The 19,784-nt window shown below is 40.4% G+C and overlaps 1 protein-coding gene across 2 annotated transcripts in view; it reads right to left on the bottom strand.

The window, feature by feature from the left end:
• The window catches only part of TMCC3 (transmembrane and coiled-coil domain family 3), a 72,037-nt gene that overhangs the window by 29,011 nt on the left and 23,242 nt on the right, over nucleotides 1-19,784 (bottom strand). The window contains exon 1 of one of the 2 annotated variants that reach the window (XM_063308893.1): nucleotides 11,024-11,205. The exons of the other annotated variant lie outside the window; for it this stretch is intronic. Coding sequence (XP_063164963.1) covers nucleotides 11,024-11,101 — 78 coding nt within the window. The 5' untranslated portion in view covers nucleotides 11,102-11,205. Of the gene's footprint in view, nucleotides 1-11,023; nucleotides 11,206-19,784 lie in introns of those variants that run through there. 2 annotated transcript variants of the gene reach the window in all.

Raw genomic sequence — 19,784 nt, 5'->3', positions numbered from 1 at the left:
AGAAAACCTTGGGTCAGATAAGGGTCCTTCCAAATGATCCCCCATTGACCATATAATTTTGCAAACACAGGATTGCAACTGTCATATGCCTGGAAAAGCGTTTTGTTTGTGGACACAGAAATGCCATTCTAAGCTAGAATCTTTTAGAAATGGAATGTATTACTGCCTTGTGCTTTAAAGGATGAGCTGTAATCTGAGTGGAAGTGATTCTTAGTCCACCCTACCTCCAGCCACCTGAAATCCCACTGAAGCATGCTATGATTAGGTAAACAAGCCCAAAAAGAGAAATGAAAGCACATCAGCATTATGAGTTTTGAAGGCAACAGAGGAATGACCTCATGATAAGCCCAGAAATCTAATCTTATTCTTACTTTTGTGAAGAGGGGAAACGTGTATGTGTTGAGGTAAGACATGAGGAGGCAGGCCAGCAAGCAAGCAATTACTGGCCAGCAAAAAAGCAATGATTGGCTGACAGTTCTCCATGCTCTGCTATAAGCCAGCATTGGCAAGTGCTGATTAACTCAGTTGTCTGAGTTCTGCAGACTCATAAACAAAGCCAGGTTCATAGCAGCCTTGAGGTCCAATTAAAAATGAATCATTGTATACATTGTAAACTAAGTTCAGAAGGGTTGGGAACCCAAAAGACTGGTCATTTGGAAATGTCCTGAACAGAAAATTAGGTTTAATTGCATATTCCATTTATGACTATAGTAACACACATGTTGTTTATTTGCAGATTACAGTTGTAAAATAGAATTCTCCATTTTACTCGGGCTAAAGAGTAAATATACACCCACACAAGCCAGTTTTATTTTTTGAACAAATGCCCTTCTCCTTTCTGAGACCATAAGAGATACTGAGTGAGAAGTTATAGTAAAAAACAAAAAAAAACTTATGCAAGTGGGAAAGTCCCTGTACTATGCAAAATTTCTAATGCAGCCAGTTTGTATAAAATAGTAGCATATAAAGAGAACTAAGAATGAAAGGGACACGCATCCAGTAAAACAGTGTAGTACCATACACATTTTTTAAAAATTCTTTCTTAGTACTTGACATTAGCATTAGCTACAAGGACTCAGCAATTCTGGCTCTGGCCTGGCCCCTATTTTCATATCTGTTGTTGTTTATTTGTTCAGTCGCTTCCAACTCTTCGTGACTTCATGGACCAGCCCACGCCAGAGCTTCCTGTCGGTCGTCAACACCCCCAGCTCCCCCAGGGACGAGTCCGTCACCTCTAGAATATCATCCATCCACCTTGCCCTTGGTCAGCCCCTCTTCCTTTTGCCCTCCACTCTCCCTAGCATCAGCATCTTCTCCAGGGTGTCCTGTCTTCTCATTATGTGGCCAAAGTATTTCAGTTTGGCCTTTAATATCATTCCCTCAAGTGAGCAGTCTGGCTCACTTTTCATATCTATCTAGCCTTTTATTTTCAACCATGCCTCAACTTAATTTTCTTTCTCGATCACTGTGAGAAATTGAAATGGCAGATTTTCCTTCTTTCTTTCCCACATAAGAACATAATTAAATTAGAAGAAATGAGGTTTAATCCTTCTTACAAATAAGGATATGACTAATCTAATAATAATACATAGCACTGAGAACTCTCAAAAGAGCTTTGGTCTCAGCACATACTTTAAGCCAAAAGAGAACTGACACCTAATGTAAGAGTAAAAAAGGCAGCAAAAGAAAAGTAACAGATTGATTAAAGAGATTAAACCCAGCCTGTTCTACTTCAGGGCAGAACAAAACCATGCCAGAGTAAACTACTCACTGACTAGGTCATTGTCTGCAACAGTTCTGCAAACCGATTACAGTTACAAGATCTGGGCTGCAAAAGTCTGGATGAACATTAGATGGCAGAAAAGATTTCTGTATCTCTGCTTCTGCCTAGTGGTTGTCCAGATCCAAACTGATAAGATACCGAGAAAGTACTTCTAGGATGGTGAAATCCCCATTTTCTTTATCTAAATTACAACTTTCATATGAGCACAAGGTGGGGTGGAGGTATGTTTTATCATTTCCAATTACATCACTGGGCTTTTATTTTGACCTCTTTTTCTTCATGGAATTTAAGAAATTTATCTCAAAAACAATTACAGACATAATTAGAAAGTAATTATTTGCCCTCTTGTATATCTTGGCAGGGTCATAGTTCTTATTTCAGTTATTCAATCAGTTGCTTTTCCTGTATTAAATGCTGCAAAATATAATTGGATAATGTTGGAAAGAAAAATTAATTTCAATCCTAATTCTCCTGAGAAATTAACTTTATCCTAAATAATAAGTCTGAAATATTTTTTTTCTTCTGGAGTTCATCATGATACCAACACTTTGCATCCTCAGCTGACTGTCAATGTTTTAAAACATGGATGTTTTGCAAAAAGAATCTGGATTGCCTACATCTGCTGAATGGGATACTGTATATTCAGTTAAAATAACTTTTGAACTTACAGTTTGGGCCTGACACAACAGCCTTCTGAAGCTCATAAACTGTTAATATTATTGAAAAGCCTTTTGGAGATTCCCAAAATTACTATTTTTATGTACACTTGAAACCTGCATGGGAAATCTGCAGATAATTTGAAACAAAGAGTTTGTTAAAATCTGTAACATACAATATTAATCTTAAATTAATTCAACAAAAGATTTATTTTTATGTTTCCTGGACATTGCAGAGGATGTGTATTAGTGGTTGGGTTACAAGTTCTGTGTGCTGGAAATGTAAAATTTTGCATAGGACAAACATTCATTAGCTTATGCTGGCACTGTTTTGGTTTAATATTCCTATGGCTTAATAGAGTATTGATAAATATTGGTAGAGTACTAAAGAGAAGTAAAGTTTGAAGACGAGAATGTGATGTTAAATTATATTTAAAAAATAGAATCTCTATGAAGAACTTTGGATATGCTATACGTGGGCCACAGCTGAGAAAACTGTCTTTTTCCAGTGAAGAGATTCCACTGCATCTGATTAAAATCCTGAACATGTGCACTTTCCATGTGAGAATTAGCTTTCTATTGACTTTTGGGAAAGTCTAATCACTTTGTGTAGTTCGGTTGTAATTTATTAAGAACTGAGCTTGTTTAATAAATATTTATCCAGTATTTATTTTCATTTATTTTTCTTTTTTTCTTCTTCTTCTGGTTAGTTTATAATGTGTGTTATTTTTTTTAAATAACAAATTAGTTATTTTTTTCCTCTTTTGTTTATATGTTAAAGACAATTTAAAATATTAAAGGGGGAAAATGTGTCACCAACTGCTTTGCCTAAATCATGGACAAGATTTCAACCCACATTGAGAGAATGACTTTTTCCCTTCCATTTTCAGTCAGGAAGACTTAGCAAAAACTTTTCTCTATTCAATGCATATTTGACTAATAAGCAAAATCTATTCTGCATCTGTAAGAAATGAATGATCTTGGATCTGTTACTGATTTTGTTTTAAAAGGAATCTCTTCCCTTTTAAACATTGTGATAAAATCACAGTAAGCAGTGGCATGTGCTTAAATGCAACAGCTCAGCACAACAGTTTCCATAATTTCTTCCAAAAGCAGAATCATCAATCAAATCTGGGTTCACATACTGCATTAAGCCATAATGTGCTTTGTTTGTTTTCATTTAGCCTGTATAAATGAAGCCGGAGTTTCACTAATAAACCAGGATAAAGCAAACTTACCCACACATCATGCTGTCATGGTTTACAATGTACAAGTATAGGGACTGGTGGATTCCCTTGGTTTTCTTTCTTTTCCCTCCCACCAAACATCACTAACTGGCTTATAAACATCCACCAATCACTCTGTTTACATGACATTGAGATAGGAATAGTAGAGAGGGCACAATTTGACAGATGGTTAGACTGGTGGGTTTAGCCATGTGAAAACTCTCTCTGGTTTTGCGCAAGTGTTTTGCATGGATGGGTTTAAAGAGAGCCTATCAGCTGATAGTTAGACTTGTTTTTTGACACAGTTTAGCGCTATTCTGGAATGCAGCTAAACCCATCTTCCAAAGCAGCTCAAGCAACAGCACAAAGGTGTGCAAACAGCTGTACTCTGAAGCAACAGAAGAAGAATCAGTTCTGTCTCTCCCACTTCACTGTGCAAGTCACTCCTTGCCACCATCACCAATACTCAGCTGCTGTGCAGATGGATGCAGGTCTCTGAGGGCTCTGCTTTGAAGACTTGGCTGGTATGGGACAAGTGAGGGGGAGGAAGGCACGTCTGAAGAACTGGATTCTCCTGCTACTCAAAGACAACGGTCCTGTAAAGACAGGGGCTGCAAATCAGAGGGAAGGGGTGTCTCCACATTACCCTAAGTGGGTTGTAGGTGCCAGGATCTCTTTTCCCAGGGATCACTTGACTGCAACATCAACTGGATGTTAAGTGAATTGCCTCAGTTTTCATCCTCCTGTGGTAGGTTGTTGCCTTTTAAAGGGGAAAAATGCTACCTTAACGCGAGAACGGCTAAAGATGACTTTCAGTGGCTGACGTATTCAGAATTAGAACCACAGTCTTTATCTAAAAGAAGATGGGTCACCCCTATTGGGGCAATAGGCACAGTCCCTTGGGAATATTCTGATGGAAATCATATGCCAGAGGCTAAAACAAGCATGGTGGCCTTTCTGAAATCTCATGCTCTGTTATTACCACACTATCTTCTTTTTCTTTTCCAGATTTGCTTTATGCAGTGCTCCAAGGCTCAGGGTGGCCTCTTGGAGAACCTTCTAAGGGCTTCTGGGCATGTCCTAATCCATCAGGATAGCTGGCAATGCAAAAGAGTTGGGACTGGAAAGCCTGATGTAGAAATGGAGAAGCCCCAGCACTGATGTACAGCTTACTCAGTGAGCTCAGGAACTGGCATCTCTTGCTTGCTTTGGTGCTCTAATGCCAAAACTAGATGTCTAAATATGCCAGGATGACTTCTGTGCAAACATTAGTATTGAGTAACAAATCAAAGTCTACTCTAAGAATTAAACCCAATAGCCTCCAGAGGATACAGGCATCATGCCAGCTGGCATTACATCTGAACATTTTGCACAGAGGCAGCAACTATGACAAGAGTGCAAAACAGAGTTCCTTAGTTTCCTGCATACCATTAGGGAAATGCCTGCCAGCTGAGTCTTTCTACATTTTCCAAAAGTACCCATCTACAAACTGTCAAAAGAAGCATAAAAAGGAGGTGAGGGTAGAAAAAAGGTCTAAGCACCATATGATGAAAGATTGGTTAAATTAGTAAAGGATACAAGGGAATATAAGATTCTGCATGTAGGACAGACCATTATATGTATATGATTATTTAATAATATGATTACATCATATATAATCATTGTATGATATGTGAATATAATGTATGACAACATGTAGCATTAAGCAAGGGATCATAGGAAAAAGCAGCCATGGAAGGAAAGGAAAGTGAAAGGGACTAGAGAGAAAATAAAATGAATTCAGAAAGAGAAAGTGTGATTCCTATATGGGACATCCAGGGGAGGTATGGCAAACTGAATTTTCGCATAAAGTTTCCTGTATGGACTTTTTGCTGACACCAGGACTGAAAAGATGATGCTTTATGGATTTGTCTGTAGATAAGGAATAGAATATGGGATGAAGAAATAATTGTTTGTAACCTTAGAGGGGATGAAGAGTCACTCAATTTGTTTATACTTGTGATGACGGTTGGAAGTCACTTCTTTACATATTTCTTTTCTCTTTATTATATTCTTACTTTTTTCTTTTATTCTTTCTTTTTCTTCTCTTCTCTTTAAGTGCAGTTTATATTAGAATTCACTATTATAATCAAAATTCTTAATAAACTTATATATCAAAGAAAATGTGATTCCTATATAAAAAAATAGATCAATTAATCTCCCCAAAATGACCAAAAAGTAGAAGTTCAGAAAGAGGATGTGGAAGGAAAGAATTATGTTAAAGAGCACTACAAAAGCATGTGGAGTTGAATTAATAGGAAATGCAAAATGGATGCTTGGTGGAATGATGAAATGAAAGTCTATGGATGAGGGAAAAAATGCATACAAGATAATGAAAAGAAGCTAGAAAATACTGCATAATGTGTGTATGTAATTGCAAACCAATATATTCAAGATTAAAAGAGGCAGAGAAAATGCAGACAATGTTGATGGAAATAATTGTTTTGGAGATGGGTGAAAAGTGCTAAACCAGAAGCCTTCAGAAGAGTGAATGAAATTAAAAACACAATGAAACTATTTGTGATGAAATTAAGTTGAATGATTGCCTTATGTCAAATAAAGTAACTGTAATGAATTTTATAAATGCCAGTGACCAAGAAAAAAAGATGCAAAGAAATAATAAATGCTGAAAAATGGTAAGGCTTCCAGTTTAGATGGTCTAATTAGAAAATGCTAAAATATGCAAGTCATTTCTTTATAGTTGAGAGTGGTTATGCCTGATGATGATAAGGGAGAACTAGCAAGAACGAATACAAAAAGTACTGAAAAGGTACAAAAGGTAACAACGATGTAAATTTGCAAAGTGCACTGTGTCTTTAGGATGGGCTAGATTGTGCATAACACATTTTTGCTCTTTAGCAGGTAATTGAGTAGTGTATGAATAAGAGAAAGTGAATTTATTGTATGCTTGTTGATTCAGAAAAAGAATATGATAAAGGCTTAAATTATGGAATGTTATTTGAGAATATGGAGTTGTAGTTTAGTTGGTGGATGCAATAAAATAGTACATAATGGAATAAATGTTGAACAAATAGTTCAAAATGTTCACTGTTCAAATAATAAGTTCTCAAGTTTGGCTTGGAGAAAAATAGTATCCTAAATATTTTAATTTTTCACAAGATTCCTGTTTGTATACCCATCCTCAGATTACTTTGGAAAAGCTGTAAGAAACAAGAAAGATTTATGGATATTGTCAATATCTGATATTGGAGAAAGTCCCATTAATGTACTTCTAACATCTCTGATAAAACTAGTCTATTAACCTTTAAAGCTATGGGGGGAAATGAAAACATGAACTAGGACTCTTAATTCAGTAAATTAATTAAATTATCAACCTTCTTGTGTCTTAGCCCCATATATTATTGATGCTAGCAATCCTTATGTAGTGATGTAAAGCAGAAAGGTACTTATTTAATGTATGTCCTACAACTAATATTTTACTATATCAATTAGCATAACTTTAAAAATACTGATGAAAGTGAACATTTTAAAAATTAGTTCATTGGAACCATGAATGATCTAGTAAGTGCATATCAAAATAAGGTAACATACAATCCTGTTTCAAAGTGAAGAACTTCCTAACAATACTGCAATATTGTGTGATGTAATAGATTTAAGCACTCATAAATTACATCAAGAATACATAATATGACATTCTTGGCTGTCTCTTAAAGAGAGATGTCTTTTTAAGCAAAAAGGGACAGCTGCAATATGTATTTTGACAGCAGTGGTTAAGGATAGATTGAAACTATATATTCATCTGTCAGCTTGGTGATAATGTTAATAACATTTGGATTCTTCCATTACTCCATTTGGGAGATGTCTATTTATTAATTCTTTTGGATCACATATCTGTGCTAGAAGGTTTCTTGTGTACCTTGCCTATTCATTTCCATAACATTCCTGGAACCTTTCCTTCTAAACAAAAATAGCTTTTGCTCTGGCAAGTAAGATTAGGACTCTCATCTCCTCCATTTCAAAAACACGCGTACAATATTCTCTGTGCCAAAGTCTCATTACACAGAAATTCCATTTCCATAAACTAAGAAATAGTATGATAGGGCTTCTCATAAATATGAAGCTGGTGAGAAGGATAACCCATTTTATCCATTCTTTAAAGCAACACCCTCCCCCTCCACTACGGAAAATACCCTGGAAGAGAATCTCAGGAACTATGAAACCAGTAGAAATAAAATTTATTTTTGCTGCTTTGTTACGCCTACTTCATTGCTCTTCATTGTGTAACAACAGCTTTTTTGAGATGGTAGTTTTCAAAGAAATGGCTGCGGAAAAGGTAGATTATGTGAATTAGCAGGAGATTGGGAACCATGCACAGAAATAAGCACATACACCATACATACATATACCTCCTCCCCCAATATAATCTATACTATTCATCTCCAGTATATTTCCAGGGAAAAAGTTAAGAAAAATATATATTAATTTCATTCCAGGTAAATTTAATTGTCTGCAGTACTATCTAGAGGATAGAGATTTGATTAAGATAATGTGCCACTATCAAAGTCATGCAAATGAGTTTATTTTAAATATTTAATTATGAGGAAACCTCTACTTATCCATGCAATGCATTTGAATGCAATGGAAAGCATAAAAGGAGAGACTAACATTCTAGACAGGAAGATTCCTTCCTTTCTCCACACAGATAAATAATCCAACTGTTTCAAGCTGTGCAATTCTTCTTTTTTGAAGCAATAGCATCTCACTTTAGAAAAGGAAAAGAGTTGTTTTGCCTAAAGTCATAGATCAGACCAAATATCTATGTAAATAATCAAGTTACATTTTCTTGTGAAAGACCAGATTGGTGACAGATTGTCCTTAAAAAAAATATCTATGTGGTCGCTAAAAGTTGATGGCATGTAATCAGTCAGTCAGTCCGTCAGTCCGTCAATGCTTACTGAAGAAAAGGTAACTTTACAAACCTTCTCTTTAAATCTCTGTGCAATATTCACCAATAAGAAAGAGTCCCCTTCTATTCACACAAGAGGATTTTCACTTTGGAGATCTGCATGCCCCAAACTGCATCAAAGGGCCCATGACCTGCAGGGATAGGGAACATGAACTAAAGCACCTAGCAGTAGAACAAAAATTTGGGTTATGTCAGCCCTTCAAGGTAGTCCAGACAGGAAACCAAAATCATGAGTACTAACGCTACTTTACTGTAAGGTTACAGTAACAGAATCTTGCAAGTCTGAAAGTGCTTCCCCCCTCCCCTGCCTTTACTTTCCAGGGAACTAGGGAGGGCCCCTTCTGAGACACTTTCTCCTCTCCCATCCCTCCTTTGGACTGTGTTGTCTCTTATCAGACCATTGTCTAGGCTACGGTTCTTCCTCCTGGTTATCTTCACAGCCCCTTATAGGTGCCTACTATCTCCATGTAATGTTTACATTATCTATCTTATTTCCTTGTTTTTTAATTTATTTCCAATTATTTATATCTCATCCCAGTTCTAACAGACTCTGGGTTGGTAACAACAACATAAAGCATACAATGCAAAGAACCAAGAACGAGTAAAACACATGATATAACGAAGCTCCTGGACCAACTCAGAGCCAAAGCACTCCAACAAGCATGCTCAAACAAGATGGTTTTAATTAGCATCCGTACTTCCAAAGGGTGGGATATTCCAATAGTTTTGCTACATTTATGCCATATCCCTATGAAGTTTCCTTCACCTTTGCCCAGCCCATGAGTGAGACAGCTTTAAGCTGTCCTGAGCTGTTGTGGTGTTGAAGTAATACTTCCCCCTTATTCCGTCACTGTCCAAGGACAACCTCAGGCTGTATCAAATCTGTTACTCTATGTCACCCATTACCCTGGAGGGAAGTCAGATGACTGCACTGACAGAAGCAGCAAAAGCAGAAGGATTGGTACTGTGGAAAGTAAATTTCATGCCCATTTGATTTTCAGCTAATTCAAGGATAGGTCAATAGCATTTCAACTCAGCAGTAGGGAAATGCCCATAGACTAACAGCTTGCTTTTTTTATTACTGGTTTTAGGAATGTTTATTTCACTGCTGCATCATGATAACTAAGTATTCCAGTTGTGGAGAAATCATTGCATATAATGCTGTCCCTTTGAAAAGCAGCAGGTGGCTGCAAAAAATCACTGTCAGAGACTGGGTAGCAGGAATGGCATTGCTGGGTTCCTCATCTTTACTTTCAGTAAGCCCCGTTAACATTTTCCAGTATTTATTATGACAACATCATTAGGAAAGGCAGGTTTAAGCTCTTCTTCATCCCATTTTCTTATTCTAAAATATTCCCAGTAAGGCTTGTGTTTGCAAAAACAAATTAGTTCACAAAAATGGCATTAGAGAAGGTTTTACCCCCAGCCCAGATGCCACTGGTCTGATCAAATCTGAATCAGGATAGCACATTTCAATCACACAGATTACGTCCATTCTGGCTGGTCCTGCATTCCAAGAGTACCAGCCAGATATTTCAGTGTTTGAAATTGTCACCCACTGTCAGCTGAAGGCAGGGATGAGTAGCTGTTTTCAGTGGAAAGCCACACCTGGCCTTTGAGTGGCATACATGTTCCCAAAGGAAAGTGGGGCTACTGAAAAGAAGTGCTTAACACTGGACAAAAAACAGTTCTTAAATAAAATTAAAATGAAATCAATTCTCCCTTCTGCCCCACTACAATTCAAGTAGGTTACAACTTCTGAAGGGTTTAAAGGGCCACAAGCCATTCTGCCCTGGATTAAAGCCCCCTACAAGATACCTGGAAGGTGCAGATTCCTAGCCACACACAGCAATTAAGGCGACAAGGAGAGAGTGAAACTCAGGAGATAATTTTCAGGACACTTACTACTTCAGAACGTGCAGGGCGCTGAAATCGAAGCCTTAAGGGCGAGGAAATAAGCTCTCCAGAGGCTCTCCGATTTATTTTTAGCCCTTTTACACCAGGCCGGCAAAGCGAGTGCCTGTAACGTCCGAAATGCACAGACGCGCGAGGCAACAACAGAGGCGCAAACGCAGACGGCCCAGGATCTCGCGCAGTTGCTCGCCCGGAAAGGCGAACTGAAACCTGACACGCGAACTACCACAGAAGCACACCCACGTGCTGAACTGGAGCCGCTTTTTCACGTGTGACAGGCGGATACCCCGGCAACCCCGAGGCCACAGAACACAACCAAAGGTCGGTCCCAGAAGGAAACACACTTGATTATTGTTAAGGCAGCACCGGCGGGCGAGGTTGTCCTGAATTAAACGAGGCACGAGGAATGTGGGAAGTTGTTCACCCGACAGCCCTGTAGGCGAAGGGAACAGGAGCGGCGGAGGGGAAACGCAATTACCCGGGTCTTGAAGCGCCGGTGCCGCTCAGGGTCGGAGTATGTCCTGTCCACAGCTAGGGCGGTATCGCTGCCCGGCATGGTCGCCGCCTCTTCTTTTTCTTTTCTTTTCTTTCTCAGCACAGAGAGCGCTCCTTCCCACCCAGACCCTTCGCTCCGAGCCGCCAACTAGCCCAACTCGGCTCGACTCCGTCTGCCCGCCCGCCCGTCCGCCTATCCCCGCCTCTTGGGCGGGCAGGAAAGAGAGGCTGAAGCGGCGCGCACCAGCGGGCGACTCCCCCCAGCGGTTCCCCGGGCCGCCAGGAACGCCTCGAACCTTCGTAGGTCGTCGGCGCCCGTCCTGAAAAGCGGCCGGCAAGGGAAGCTGCGCGCGAGGGACAGGAGCCAGCTCCGACGCCAGGTGCTCAAAAAAGCTCTCCCGGAACAGCGAAGCCGCCGCCGCCGCCGCCGCCGCGGTCAGAGCCAGGCTCCCTCTTGCGCCAGCCTCCGCTCGACGAAAGTGTTGCAGCTCGCTTTCCTCCCCCACCCCGCCTTTTCCGGAGGAATTATCACCAGGAAAGGAGCTTGTCGTCGCAAACTTGAGCGCTAAGGTCCAGAGCACATAACAGGAAATCTCCCTCTTCTTATCGAAGATGCCAGGAGGAACAGGGAGCCGAGATTTTTTTTTTTTACTTCTGCAAATCTTATTGTTTCCCAAGCCTTCAGATGCCCCATGTGGGGCATGAATTAGGAGAAGCCAAATACTGTGCCCATGCCAACAGAGTGTAGACACATTGTTCAGACAATGGGGCCTTTCCCTGCTACTGTCAGTGCTGTTAACCCATCCTTGAGTTGGCCCCAAACAATGCAGGCATAATATTTGCTGTCCCCGTGGCCAGTCTCTATTTGTTCTTGAGGCATTTATTGGATGCTGTCAGAATAAAGAAGAGGTTGGTGCTGAGTAGGTGGCTAGATAAGTGGATTGATTGATTAGATAGATAGATAGATAGATAGATAGATAGATAGATAGATAGATAGATAGATTCCTTTATACCAGAACAGGTGGTGTGATTTAAGGTTTCATGGGCTGGCAATGAGATAAGGACAATGCCACTGGGCAATCATGGAAAACTGATGTCAGAGCATGAGTCTGCCAGGTTAAATGCAAGTCAGAACAGATCCTATGACTAACGATTTGGGAGAACAGCAGTGAGGACTGAATTAACATTTCCACAATAATGGCTCTGTGAGGCTAGAAGATACTGTACATCACAAGTGAAAAGATGTCCTATAATTTTAGATTTTTATTTTCCTTTGGAGGACTGTATTTTGTTGGGGGATTTATGCCCACAATGGGTCAGCTGAAGCAAGCTACGTATGGGGCCAAAAGTGGATGGGGATACTCATTTTATTTCATTATTACATACTTTTCCTCTTTCTCTTTCTCTCTCTCTCTCTCTCTCTCTCTCTCTTTCTCTCTCTCTCTCTCTCGTTCTATTTCTGTGCTCCATGTCTCCTTCTGCCACACCACAGGCTACCAAGGCTACTCACTGAACTCACTAAGATCAAGACTGCTCACCAAGCTAATTTCAAGCTTTTGAAATAAGCTGAAGGATGCATGAAATTAGACTGAAGGCTGCATGTGGTCTTAAGGCTGAAGGCTCCCTACTCATGAACTATGGGACTGGATCTTTACTCCCGAATAACAGGACAGACAGAACTTTAAAGAAAGAACAACAACTCTCACAGAAGTCTGCAAAAAGCAATCATCTTGCCATTTGGCAAGTTGGTCATTTGTATTCACCCTGTGAACCAAGAACTATTTCTAATACTGTATAGATCAAGCTTGACGACTAAGTGTAGACTAGTCCGCACTATCGTGTTCCCCATAACTGCATATGGCTGTGAAAGTTGGACGATGAAAAAGTTGGATACAAGGAAAATTGATTCGTTTGAACTATGGTGTTGGAGGAGGCTCGTGCGCATCCCTTGGACTGCAAAGATAACAAATAAACCGCCCGTTGTAAACCACCCAGAGTCCCCCGATGGGAGGAGATGGGCGGGGACAACTTAGATAAAATAAAAATAAATAAAGAAGTGTTGAAGCACATAAAAGCTAGACATGTCACTAGAAGGAAAAATAACAAAACTTAGACTTAGTTCCTTCGGTCATGTCATGAGATCAACATCGTTGGAGAAAGACGTTATGCTTGGAACGGTCAGTGGCAAAAGACGATGAGGACACCAAAGAACGGGCTGGTTGGGTGTAATCAAAGCAGACACAAACCAAAATATAAAGCAACTGAAAGAAGCTGTACAAGATCGGAAATCATGGAGAGAGCTGGTTTATGGAATCACCAAGGGTCGGATACGACTGAATGGATAATTCGATTCAATAGATCAAGAATAAACTGCCAGTACAGCAGCTTTCCCATTCTTTCAGTTCCTTCTAGCTAATCCATCATTTGGGGGCCTTCTAAGAGATATGTAAGTATAGCATGGCAGCATCAGTGTTCCCATTTCTACCCCCACCAAAAAGAAAGCAACCAAAGTAATCAAGAAATTCACACCTTCTCCAATAAAGTAAGGCTAAAGCATTTATAATGTAGGGAATAAAGTGCTAATGGGAACATAACAGAGATTTATAAAAATATCTTTTGTGAAAAAACATTGAGAGAGATACTAGCTTTTTCTTTCATAATATCAAAACATCAAGTCATGCAGTTGCTCAACAGGAAATTCAGGGCAAGGAAAATGTAAAATACATTTCCTAGGAAGAAGATCTTAGGAAGAAGAGAAATCAGTTGTATTTAAGACCATATTATGGTTTGGTGTAGTGGTTAAGGCATCAGGAGACTGTGAGTTCTACTCCCACCTTAGGCACAAAGCCAGCTGGATGTCCTTGGGCCAGTCACTCTCAGTCCTAGGAAGGAGACAATGGCAAACCACTTCTGAAAAACCTTGCCAAGAAAACCACAGGGATTTGTCCAGGCAGTCAACAGTTTGATGGCTTTGTGGAAACAGGTGGCTGGTCACTGGGTGACACACAATGATGGACAATTCACCATTAAAAAAACAAAAACAAGTCTTCCTTTCAGGTAAAAACCATATTAACTGTATTAAAAAAACTGTTGTAGATTTTTCCAGAACTTTAATAAATAAACATAATCATTGCTATGCTTTTTACAGTAAATCTCACAGATTAAATACACACTAATTACTTAACTGCTAAGTCTCAAATCCCTAAAGCTGAAGAAAAGCAGATGCTTTCAAAATCTATTTGGTATCCTTTTCTCTAGTCCAGTGATTATTTTATATAATTCAGCTAATGGATGCCTTAGTTGATTAATTAACAGAACAGTGGCTATTCAGGAGCTCAAGCTAACCAGGTTTAAGTCACTGCTTTAATTTTACTTTTTGCCATTTTGTCCACCCAGTAAAATATATCCCAGAAGACATCTTTGTTTTTTTCACAATTGCCAGTTGTTGCTAATACTGTGTATTAATATTCTTGAACTTGAAAGTCTTCTTGCTGGGCATCGTCAGACTGCCTTTTCCTTGTCCTCACCCTTTCTTCAAAATCTATGTGGGCCCTACAGATGTCCTTTCATACATTCTGTATTCTGAAATATATCATTCTTTACTGGGGCTATTGCAGCATAGCCTATCAAAGATGGGAGATTATTTCTTGTCTCCCCTCCCCCCACCCGCCACCCTTCTTCCACCATCTATAGCCACCTACAGTCTGGTGAGTAGGTGGCATACAAGTTAAATAGATACACATGCAGTACAGATAAATAGATAAATCCTTGAGGAAGGAGTATTAACTGTCTAGGGAGCATACATTCTTGGGTTGCTAAGAAATCCTGCCTACCAGGATGAGAGGGAGAATCACTAATCAACTAAAAGAGAATACCTATTCCACTGAATTAAACTTTGAGACTTCAGAACAGGTGAAGCTGCTAATCACAGTGCTATGAACAAGAATAACAGAATTCCCTCCCTTATGACTTTATGCAGTTCCATATTCAAAGGGTTAGGTTCAATGTGAAGTACAGTTGTCTTAAGATCTCCCCCCAAAATGCATGCCTACATGCAGTTCAAATCATATTTTGGCTTCTGAATGTGGACCTTAGCACAGCCCTAGAATTCCCAACTTCTATTCTATTCTATTCTATTCTATTCTATTCTATTCTATTCTATTCTATTCTATTCTATTCTATTCTATTCTATTCTATTCTATTCTATTCTAATTCTAATTCTAATTCTAATTCTAATTCTATTGATTTGTATGGCTGCCCATCTTAAACAACTCTGGGCGGCTCATAACAGCAATAAAACCAGTAAATATAAAACATAACCATAAAACAATAATATGATCAAACAAAAACAAAAACCCTGCACCTTAATCATCCCTGTAGGATGCCCTGCAGCAAGTTCCAATTATTCTCATTCCATTCTTTCTATTCTATCCTATCCTGTCCCAACACCTCAGTAAAAAGCCAGGTCTTAATGGCCCTCCGAAAGGCTAAAAGCTGGGGGCCTGCCGAATTGCCAGGGGGAAGGTAGGGGCAGCCATGGAAAAGGCATGCTTACGAGGTCCCACTAGGTGGCAGGATTTTAGGGAAGGGATCTGCAGCGTGCCTACCATATCCAATCTAGTGGGACAGGCAGATAGGGAGAGGCACTCCCACAAATAACTAGGTGCCATGCCATGTACGGCTTTAAAGGTGATAACTAGCACCTTGAATTGCACTTGGAAGGAAACTGGGAGCCAATGCAGCTCATGCAATAGAGGTGTAACATGGGTGAACCTATGAACACCCAATACTGTGCGCACCGCTGCATTCTGGACCATCGTAACTTCCGAGTGGTCTTCAAGCGCACTGCAGTAATCCAAACAGGAGGTGACTAAGGTGTGAGTGACCGTGAGCAAGGTCCAGGAAAGGGTGCAATTGGCGCACAGGACGGATCTGTGCAAAAGCCCCCCTAGCCATGGCTGCCACCTGCTCATCAAGCAGAAGCCATGAATCCAGGAGAACCTCCAAACTGCACACCAGCTCAGTCCAGGGATGTGCAACCCCATCCAGAGTCAAAGATGAATGTCACCAGACCCTAGGAGGCCAAAAACCCGGAGCCACTCCATCTTGCCAAGGTTGAGCCAAAATCGATTCCTCCTGTAATGGTATGTGGGAATGACCTTGGGAGAGGGGGGGAAGAGATGCTGCCTAGGAACAATAAGATAAGTGGGGGGGAGGGTATCCTGCAGCTGCATAACAGTCAGAGAAAGAAACTTAGGAAGGATCTACCCTTACTGATCAGGCTGTAAAAAGAGATGCGGAAGATTTCAGACTTGCAAGATTCTGTTAATGTAGCCTTACAATAAAGTAGAATTAGCTCATCAGGTCTCCAGTCTGGTTTACCTGGAAGGCTGACATCATGGCAGGGGACTGATGTTAACACCCCCCAAATCCAGATCACAACATCACTGCCCCAAGGCAAACACCACACCCAGTGTTTGGTCCCCCATCTGAATCGGACCATGAATAAGTCGAACGAGGTCCATGGCTCCCATGAAGTCCATGAACTCCTGTGCTGCCTCAGACCTGGGCCCAGAGATGGCAGGTTGAAATGCCCCAGAACCCTAAGCCTGGGGGACTCCACTGCCAGCTCAGACACAGAGTCCAGGAGCAAAGGCAAGGATGCAGCTGCACTGCAGGGAGGAAGCTAAGTGAGCAGCTATCCCCACTGATCCCTATGGCCCAGCCTCACAAAGAGGGTCTCACATAGGGTGATGTATGGGGCAGGGCCCCTGGAGGCCACTAGAGGCTCACAAGTAACAACTGCCACATCCCCACCCCTGCCCTAGAGTTGCGGCTGATGCCACATTTGAAACCCAGGGGGGCACATTTTGGAGAGGGGAGCCCCCCTACCCAAGTAGGTCTCAATGATACAAGCCATGTCGGTTCTCCCATCCACAATCAGATCGTGGATGAATGAGCTTCATTGCAGTCAATCTGGCATTAAGCAACAGCAGCCAGAGACCAGGGCCACCAGAGCTCCGGAAACCAGGTCCTGGGGCCAAGCACAGGGGGCCAGAACATGGTACCGATATTAAACACCGGGGCTGCCTTCCACTTAGAGCAGCCCACCACCGTCTCACGCTGTACCTCCCCATGCCTGTCACCATGCAGTGCCCTCCCCTTCCATCTCCTCTCTCCCCCTATTTGACTCCCCTGCCACCCAGCCTGCCATCCCCAGCAATGTTCAGGTTCTGGTGCTTCTGTAACAATTTGGCACCTCCCCCTAGCAGGCCCTCCATCCAAACACCTCATCCAAACCTTCCTTCACACAACTCTCCAGCACCCGAAACCGAACCTTCCTATTACACTACCACCCCCTGCCTCCCTGCCCCCCCACCACACTCACCTAGGCAGCGGAGAAGCCACACACCCCCATATGGAAAGCATGGAAGGACTGATGCATTCCAGTCTACGAGAGGATTTATGATGAAATATTAGAACTGAAAATTAGTAGTATAGTGGGGGGGGGAGTGATTAAATTTATACCTTGCCTTTTCTTTTAGACCTCAAGGTGTTATGCATAGCTCAGCCTCTTGCAATTTTCCCCACAATAACCCGCTGACTTACTTTACGCTGAAGCAAAGTTACTGATGCAAAGTCAGACAGTGAGATTTGTACAGAATGATGAATCTGAATGTGGATCTCCCCAGTTCAGTGCCTTAGCCATTACACTGCAGTTACCTAGCTATTACCAATAGTTTTCATAGAGATAAAAAGTAGGTAAGACAGAATGATCTTTCAGAGTTCATACACTGAAAGTTCATATATAGGAATGACTTTTCTCTCTTTTTTTTTTACAGAAATAATAAAACAAGCTGTTTGTCAGAATATGCTATCAATTTCAATAAAGCAGACCACTCAGCCACATGCAGATACGTCGAAGATCCAAGAATACAATAATATGGATCTGAGATTTATAAACAGCTGAATATTCTTAGCAGTGGTTATGGTACATCAGTGATGGACTCATGTACAGACATTTTGATATGGAACATATGTAATAAATATTTAATCCTATCCCTGGAGATGGGTTGTCTACTTCAGTGTTTCTCAGCCTCAGCAACTTTAAGATGGTGGGCTTCACCTCCCAGAATACCCAGCTAGCATGCTGGCTGGGGAATCCTGGGAGTTGAAGTCCACACATTTTAAAGTTGCTAAGGTTGAGAAACACTGGTCTACGTGACCTAGTCCTATATTATCAAGATTATAGTCACTGGGGATTAAGTAAATTAATACATCAAAGGGTGGTTTTACTTTTACTTTAAACACAATATGTGGTTTGTAAACCATGCTTTATGACAAGTATGTGAAGCAGGCATTTATGTCTTGTTCAGAAAGCCATGGTTAAAACAAATTAGTACAGGAGTAAGCAGAAGCAAAGCAAAATGCGATAAATAACTTCATTTTCAAACTTCAGATAAAAGCACCCATGAGACCTGCAGACAAATAATTGCACCTGCAGATGCTCAAGGGATTTAATTCCAGTTTTCAAATACTCCTATAATAGTTTGCATTGTTATTAACACTAAGCATGCACAAATTCTATGGTCAATGGGGTTACTTGTAAGGGGAAAAAATCCAAAACCTTGGAAATAATATCCATCTGATTATTTCAACACTTTCACCCCATTCCTTTCCAAAATTACTAGACTCTTTACAATTAGGTGATAGTACAACCTGGTGTTAAAAAAATCTTAAATCTAGTTTTCATCATCAGGAGCTGCAGTAGTATATCTGTATCACAGGTGAAATAGAATGATTCAAAACACTGATATACACAACAATGTCAAAAATGAGCAACTTTGATAAGATACTACAGTAAATGTAACATCAGCCAAAAATATGACGTATCTCCTTTTCGTGGCTGCAATCACAAATCATGCTAAATCATAGTTTGTTTAACCTCAGTTTAAGAAACCATAATTGGCTTGGTTCATACTAAGCCATAAATGATTATTATTAAACCACACTAAGCCATAAATGATTATTAAACCACACACTTAAACATATCTTAAACCATGATTTATGACTTCTACAATTAGTTGGAGCTAAGGATGTCATGTGACAAGGCTAAAACTTGTCTCAGCCTCTGTCCTAACAGTGAGAATCACACTGAGACGAGGAGTAGTTCTCTAGTGTTTATTACTGCTACATAAACAGAATCCTAACAAACTGAATAAGCGTGGGAAAAATCCAGACATACAAACCCCAAAAGCTAAGGCGGGCTGATCTGTGTCTCTTTGAATGGCTGCTTAATTCCTCAGTACTACGCATGCGTTTTCCACCCTGGATGGGAGCCCCTTCCTGCTCGCCATCATTACTCATGACAGCCTCTGTTCTTATGTAAATGAAAAAAATAAGCCATTTTTAACATTTCTTCTGATTTTCTGTCATAGAAACTAATCTCATTCATAGGTATCAGAATTGTTTCATAGATGCACCAAAAGTCATGTATTTTCACATAATGAGTTCTGCAAGTTAACTGAATATATTTCAGGGTTTATACAATTGATATGCATTAAGCAAGGTGACTTAATGCTGTTGACTGATAAATACAAAATCTGTATCAGACCATAAACATATATTTGGTAACAAATTATAAAAATATTGGGTCTGCAGGCTTTAGATCAGTGTTTCTCAACTTGGCAACTTTAAGATGTGTGGACTTCAACTCTGAGATGCTTTAGATGAATAGTTCACTT

The sequence above is a fragment of the Candoia aspera genome, chromosome 7 (assembly GCF_035149785.1).
Source record: "Candoia aspera isolate rCanAsp1 chromosome 7, rCanAsp1.hap2, whole genome shotgun sequence".
Taxonomy (NCBI): Eukaryota; Metazoa; Chordata; class Lepidosauria; order Squamata; family Boidae; genus Candoia; species Candoia aspera.
Note: the sequence above shows the minus strand (reverse complement) of the source record. Positions and strands in the feature narration are given on the sequence as shown.